Source organism: Dendrobium catenatum, unplaced genomic scaffold, assembly GCF_001605985.2.
Source record: "Dendrobium catenatum unplaced genomic scaffold, ASM160598v2 fragScaff_scaffold_173, whole genome shotgun sequence".
Taxonomy (NCBI): Eukaryota; Viridiplantae; Streptophyta; class Magnoliopsida; order Asparagales; family Orchidaceae; genus Dendrobium; species Dendrobium catenatum.
This window is the reverse complement of record NW_021318635.1, coordinates 106,042-113,011: the sequence shown is the minus strand read 5'-3', so window position 1 is coordinate 113,011 and position 6,970 is coordinate 106,042. Positions and strand designations below refer to the sequence as shown.

The following is a 6,970-nucleotide window of genomic DNA, read 5'->3' as shown; positions in this document are numbered from 1 at the left end:
TACATATAGAAGCTTAATTGGGAGTTTACTTTACCTAACTGCTACTCATCCTGACATCATGTTTGCTACCAGCCTTCTTTCAAGATTCATGCAAAAGCCAAGTCAAATTCATTTCAGTGCTGCTAAAAGAATATTAAGGTATATTCAAGGCACAAAGAATTTTGGTATATGGTATAAACCAAGTACTCAATCATCCTTAGTTGGGTTTACAGACAGTGATTGGGCTGGCTCTCAGGATGATATGAAAAGCACATCAGGCTATTGCTTTACCTTGGGTTATGGTGTGTTTTCTTGGGGTTCTAAGAAGCAAAGTTCAGTTGCACAGTCAACTGCAGAAGTAGAATATGTTGCTGCCGCAGGTGCTACAAATCAGGCAATTTGGCTTTGCAAAATACTGGAAGATATGGGCTCAAAACAGGAACTGCCTATAGTGATCTATTGTGACAACAATTCTGCTATTGCTATGGCTAAGAATCCTGTATTTCACAATAGAACAAAACATATTGCTATAAAATATCACTACCTACGAGAAGTAAAAGCTAAAGGAGAAATAAAGTTGATACACTGCAAATCTGAAGAACAACTGGAAGACATCTTCACAAAGGCTCTATCCTGAGATAAATTTCAAAAACTTCGTGATAAACTTGGAGTCACAAAAATGAGCAGCAAGAAGGAGTATTAGAAATTAATGCTTCTCATTCTAGAGTATTCCTCATTCTAAAGTATTCTCTTATCTAGATTATTCCACCATTAAGTATTAATATAAAATCTTCTAGGATGCTTATCTTTTTGGAGTAAATACTTATTAAAAATAGATGTTTCTAGAATATATAGAAAAATCTAGAACTACTTGTAACCAATAGTATAAATAGGCCGGATGATGTATTGTTGAAATGGTAAGAAAAAATATATTCTTCTACTTTCATCAATATCTCTTCATTTTCATTTCTCCAACAGTGATGCCATCCTAAATTCCTTACCATATCTAACTTTAATGCTCAATAGAATGTGAAGAGGGAAACATTAAAGAGTTTCCTACTCTTTATTTTCCTAAGTTTGTAAGTCTTTACATTACATCATTTCTGCAAGACTAATGTCAACCACAAACATTAAAGAGGTCATAAAAAAGATAGTTTTTAAAAATATATCATTAAAACTAGCCTCACTATAAATGTAGGAAAATTTATTAATCAATATCTCCTGGATAAGATTAGAGGTTCAACTTTTGTAGGTTTTAAGCACCAGTCCTTAATTTATTTTCTTTATGTCCATGCAGAAGTCCTTGGAAAACTTTAGAAGGAGCATTTGTTCCCCATTTCTATTTTAACTAAAAATAAAATCCAATCTTTTAAGACACTTACTAGGGAAAATGGGGAGAGTTTGAGTCATCTTGTCCAACCTAAACCTAGAGCCCTCATACCATTGCAGATCAAATTGTCAATTTTAATAATGTAAAATTTATTATGATTTAAGCTATCAAGTTTTGCATTAACATTTCCTCCCTTTAAATTTTTGTGCAGGAAGATTCAAATTGAAAAACATGAAAATGTATAAAAGAACCAGCATCGTACTTTAGAGCATTACCGCATCCAAGGCAATATTACAACCTTAAGAGCAGAGAGTAAAAAGTGCAACTGCAGGTCTTCATATTCAAAGTACCATCCAAGAATCACAGCACCAAATAACTAAAACTCTTCAATGCTATATAGAGTGTCGTAGAACCAAATCACTAAAGCATCGCAGTAGGGCTGTTAATTCATTTACTCATTTTGAAATGACATGACGATTTAGTCAGCACTCCGCAGCGGAGTACTTCATCAGCACTGCGACGTTAGTTCATTTCAAGAGGGCTGGAATACTACTACTCTGAGTGTCATGGACCTAGAGTTAGCTATTAATTATTTATTATAAATAACATTGCTAAATTATTGAAGGCGTTGTCCATTTTATCATTTGTACTCGGTCCTAGGTAGGGTCCAGTAGAGAGTGAGTATATGTGAGAGAAAAAGAGTGATGGTTCATAAAGCAAGGGGTGTTTGTATCTATTATTCCAAGAAAAATTTGGTTCTATCTATTCTTAAAACTCTACTATTGTATTTGTTTTTATATTTACAGTGAGGCTAAATATATTTCTATGCCTATAATGTGTTAAGAATACAAGTTAACAAAAATTAAATTTAGACATATGTTGGATATAACTTTGAAATGGTTTTGGAGATAGTATCACATTAGTGAAGAAGATCTTTGTTAGAAACTCCAGAGAACCCAATAGAGCATGTTGCATATGCTTTGATTCACAATTCTAATTAGATAGATCAATCAATGTACACAAATTGTTATCTATCATAAGTTCATGATATTTTAAAACATAAAAGTTTCTCCTAGTTAATGTTTAGTTGCTCGCTTTCATCGGAGTAAACCTTTATATTTTTACATAATTATTTCAAAAATCATGATCAGCAAATTATCCTCTACTATGCCCAAAATTGATTCACCTAATAAAAATGGTTTTATTAAAGGAAAGATTTTTAAAGATAATTTTATTTTGCCCAAAACTCATAAATGATTTAAATTTAATGATTCACCTTTTTGTCAAATCAGATATTTCTGAAGCTTGTGATACAATAAGTTGGAGTTTTCTTCTTTTGATTTTTATGATTTTTTTTGAACTTCTTTATTAATTTAATTGTTTCTTGAATCAATAGTTATTGGTTCTTTATTTTGATTAATGGTTATAATACATGTTTTTTCAGATCCTCTAGAGGTTATAACAAGGAAACCCCCCTTACTCCCAACATTATTTTTTATTTAATGCATGGATACTATCTCTTAGATCTTATGTAAATTTTTTTAATGAATTTTCTTCTAAGCAGTATAAAACTAAATGTCATTTGAGCATCACACTCCTTTATTTTGTTAATGATATAATTACCTTTAAGAATGGTTCAAGTTCAAGAGTTCAAAGGCTTATGAAACTTTCATGACCAAGATTGTGTTAAGATGGATTCATGGAATCTTCGTAATATACGTTTCTGTTAATTTTTCATTCTCAGTTCTATCTGGAAAAATTGGTTTATGGTGTTCTACCATTGAATTTGTACTAATTCTTTGTATGTTGGTTTATAGGGGTTGTTTATGGTACGACACTTTCTAAGTTGCTGAAGGAAGTGAATATTAGATTCAAGTGGTATCATAGGCTTATTCTAGGCATTATTAAGGATGTTGCATTTTAAGCTAAAATCTTCTAATCTCCCTTTTGCATCTAATTATATTTCATTTTTTCTAGCTAAAATTTTTCATTGTCTTTTCTTGGCTTTCCCATAAGTTTGGGGGATTTAGATGGATAAGAACATCATCCTTAGCAGGTTCTTTGATTTCTTATTTCGGGGCTATCTAAATATCGTTTGGCAGGTTATGAAGAAGTCATTCCTTTCGTTGTTGTGCAACATTCTTAAGCACCATGAACGATAGTGCAAGTTCTTTCTGGAGCTGTTTTCTTTGTTTTCTTTTGTGCCAACTTAATTATTTAATTTCTAATTCTCTCACATAAATAAATTTTCTCTTTTGTTTAAAAAGAAACAGAATTTGCCCATCCCCCTAAAGGAAAGAAAATTTAACCAAATGCTCCATATTTATCATAATGAAGCACTTGCTTTGATCAATTCGGCTAAAATGTAAAGCTGGAGAGTACTGAGTTTTCCTGGTAAGCCACCATGCTTAAAAGAGAAGGTGGCTAGCCAAGTGGTTAAGTCATGCTTTAGGCTTATTGGACCAGCATTCCTTTCCTCCTACTCGTGATGATCACTACATAAAAAACACTTTTTCAGGCAAATTTTCCTTGCCAAAATAATTGAATTTTCGGCATAAATATATGTTTCCTGAGGAAAAAAAATTTGCAGGTAAAACAGGCAAAGGAAAATATATACAGGAAAAAAATCTGTTGAAAATATAAAATAAATATCCATTAAAAAAACAACAAGCATGTCGACCATGCTAGCCTGCTTGCCGACGGCCCACTCAAGCTTGCCCGCTGGTGCCCTGCTCCGAGTCATCTGCTGCCTGCTTACGGCCCCCTGCCCGCTCCTACAGATACGAACCCTGTTAAGGAAGTTAATTACATCGCTATGTATCTTGTACCAATGGCTAACTTACACGTGTACTCTATTATACTAGAATAGGTTATATATAGGCCTCGGCTGTTTGTATGAAGTAAGGAAAAGAATATTCAAATTAATAATTAATTTAAAATAAATATTAGTTAATTACTAAATTTTTATTAGTTAATTATTTGAATTAGTTTAGTAAATTATTTACTAAGTTAATTTAAATTAGTCATTTTATTTTATTTATATTTTGATATGAAAAAAATATACTGCTACCTAAAGTATGTGTTATTTTTTTATTCATTATTAAAAACAAATAGAACTTTGTTACAACTCTAAGGGATATTAGTAGAGTTAAATTTCAGCCCTTAGAGAAACAAAAATTTATTTAGGCAAAAGAATCTGTTAATAGCGAATTTTATGCCAACTTACAAATACAGTTTAAAAAATAAGAACATAAAAATCTATAACAAGGCTAAGCTCTATTTATACAGTCACATTAAGCTAATTCATAATTTTGCCACTGCTGTTGCAACAAAAGATAATTTGCTTCTCCAACTTCAGCCATAGACGAGCCATCAATCTGCCGCATTACCAGTTCTGGAGCATGGCAGCAGCTTTGTTGCGCTAGCTGTGAAATTATGGCTTGGACACAGCTCAACTTGGCCTGTTGGTTGAGTGCTTATGCTTCCAACTAAGAGGTCTTGGGTTCGAGTCTTTGTGTATGCGTTGTGTGTGTGAGTTTGCCTTAAATGGCCTAAATGTCCCAAAAAAAAAAATTATGGCTTGGAGTTCGAGCTTTGCTTCTCCAACTTCAGCCATAGATGAGCCATCAATCTGCCGTATTACCAGTTCTGGAGCATGGCAGCAGCTTTGTTGCGCTAGCTGTGAAATTATGGCTTGGAGTTCGAGCAAAACCTTTTCATACTCTTTCAACTCCTCCATTCCCATTAAACTCAAGTTAATATCCCACCAAAAAGAATTTGAGACCGGCGACAAAGCCTTCTGAGCAACTTTCAGAGCTCTACTCTTATTTCTCTCCTCCTCTAACTTCTTTCGCAAATAAGCTAACTCTTCGTTCATCGGATTCATCGGATCAAACGAAGTTGTTGCGGCAGATCTCGCCTTAGATGTGAAAGGAACGTTGGTAAAGCGCTGAAGGACATGGTCGACGGAGGGATGACCAAAGGAGTAAGGTTTGCCCGCGATTGAGAAGACGATAATGGCGACTTCGGCCCCGCAGAGGGTGCATAGCTCGTTAGCCTTTTTGAAAAGACCTTGGCGGCGTTTCGAGAAACATACTTGCCGGTTTGCTTCTTTCTCGATGCGCTTTATTTCTATCTTAATCCGGCCTTTACCTTTCTTCCTCGTCTCAATGGGATTCATTGTTAACAGTAAAAAGCAAGACAAAGACAGAGAGAGAGTAGAGAAGATTATGAGTATAGGAGAGCAAGATGGGTATTTATAGACGTAGAGATGGGTTGCGGTTTCCTTTTTTATGATTTAATTGTTCGTTTTATTTGATAGGATTTCTCTGTGATTTTATTGAAGGCATTTGGAAAATATTACTCGAAGCCCTACAGCATTAATTAGTATGTAATATTTTTGGAAATATAGATATATATTAAAATTTAAAATAATTAGGAGTTTAAAATATATCAATCAGATATAAATTTAAAAAATCTTTTAGCTGTTCTCTATAACACAAGCACAATTATTATTATAGAAAAGTTTTAGATTTTTTTTAAGAGAATTTTTACAATCCTTACGAAATAATTTGATTTTGATACAAATTTTCAAATCTAAAAAAATTGAATATTTAAATTATAAAAATTTGAAATTTTATTTCTTTAATTTAAAAATATATATATAATTTAATCAGTATTATTTGATGGGATAAAACTAATAGGACCAAAAATGCTTGATTAAAGTCCAATAGTTCTTGAACGTTTTGAACTTCCAATGCATCCTAATTTATCTTGATGTCTTGATCACTCTCTCTCAACTCTTTGATTCCCATTAAACACAAGTGATTATCCCACCAACAAAGCCTTAAGAACAATTTTAGATTTTCAACATTGAGGTTTTAGATGGGGGTTGGAACGACATTAAGAAAGTGCTGGAAGATGTTGCCAACTAAGAGGTGGCTGAAAGAGTAAGTCTTCCCCCTAGAAAGAATACTATGAGGGTGAATTGGGGGCATGTTGTTGAAATGAATCTTCCTGGTACCTGCAGAGAAACATAAGAAAGACAGAAAAATACATAAAGGAAATTCCATGGAGAAATCAAGAGCAACGCAGTAAAAGTTCTCCTTCAGATATCTTCATTTACTGTAGCTTTACATACATATAGGTAGAGAGTATGAAAAGCAGGATAGAGACATCAGCGTATCAGATGGAGCCGTTAGTCATTAACGGTCTAGATTAAAAGAGGTGAGCTGCAGAGCGACCTGGTACAGACTGCCACCTCAAGTAGTGGAAACAGGTTATGATGCGTTAGCAGAATTTATTTTATTTCTTTCCTTCTCATTAGGCCCCCTCAAGCCAACAGCAGGTTCTGAAATGTTGAGCTTGGATCGGAGAAGAAGAAAAAGAGGAATGGACAATGACTTAGTGAAGAAATCTGTTAGTTGATCCACCATATGAATATAAGACACTTATAGAGTTCCGTCTTTGATACAGTCACGAACAAAATGAACATCAATTTCAATATGCTTGTTTCGTGCATGGAAAGTAGGATTATGCATGTGTGAGAGCCATGGCTGAAACGTCTGTGGGCTCCGAAAATTCGGCCCCGGCCTCCGCTCGCTCTGTTCTTTCGGCGAGGGAGTTTTAACTGAATAAGTTCCGAGGTAAATTTTGGAAGGC

General features: G+C 33.9%; 1 protein-coding gene across 1 annotated transcript; it reads right to left on the bottom strand.

Moving 5' to 3' along the window:
* Positions 1-4,602: 4,602 nt before the first annotated feature.
* LOC110102488 (agamous-like MADS-box protein AGL61) lies at positions 4,603-5,489 on the bottom strand. The gene is made up of 2 exons (XM_028692858.1): positions 4,917-5,489; positions 4,603-4,734 (listed from the first exon to the last, which is right to left on the bottom strand). Exons 1-2 carry the CDS (start codon positions 5,487-5,489, stop codon positions 4,603-4,605), a joined length of 705 nt encoding a protein of 234 aa, XP_028548691.1.
* Positions 5,490-6,970: the final 1,481 nt, after the last annotated feature.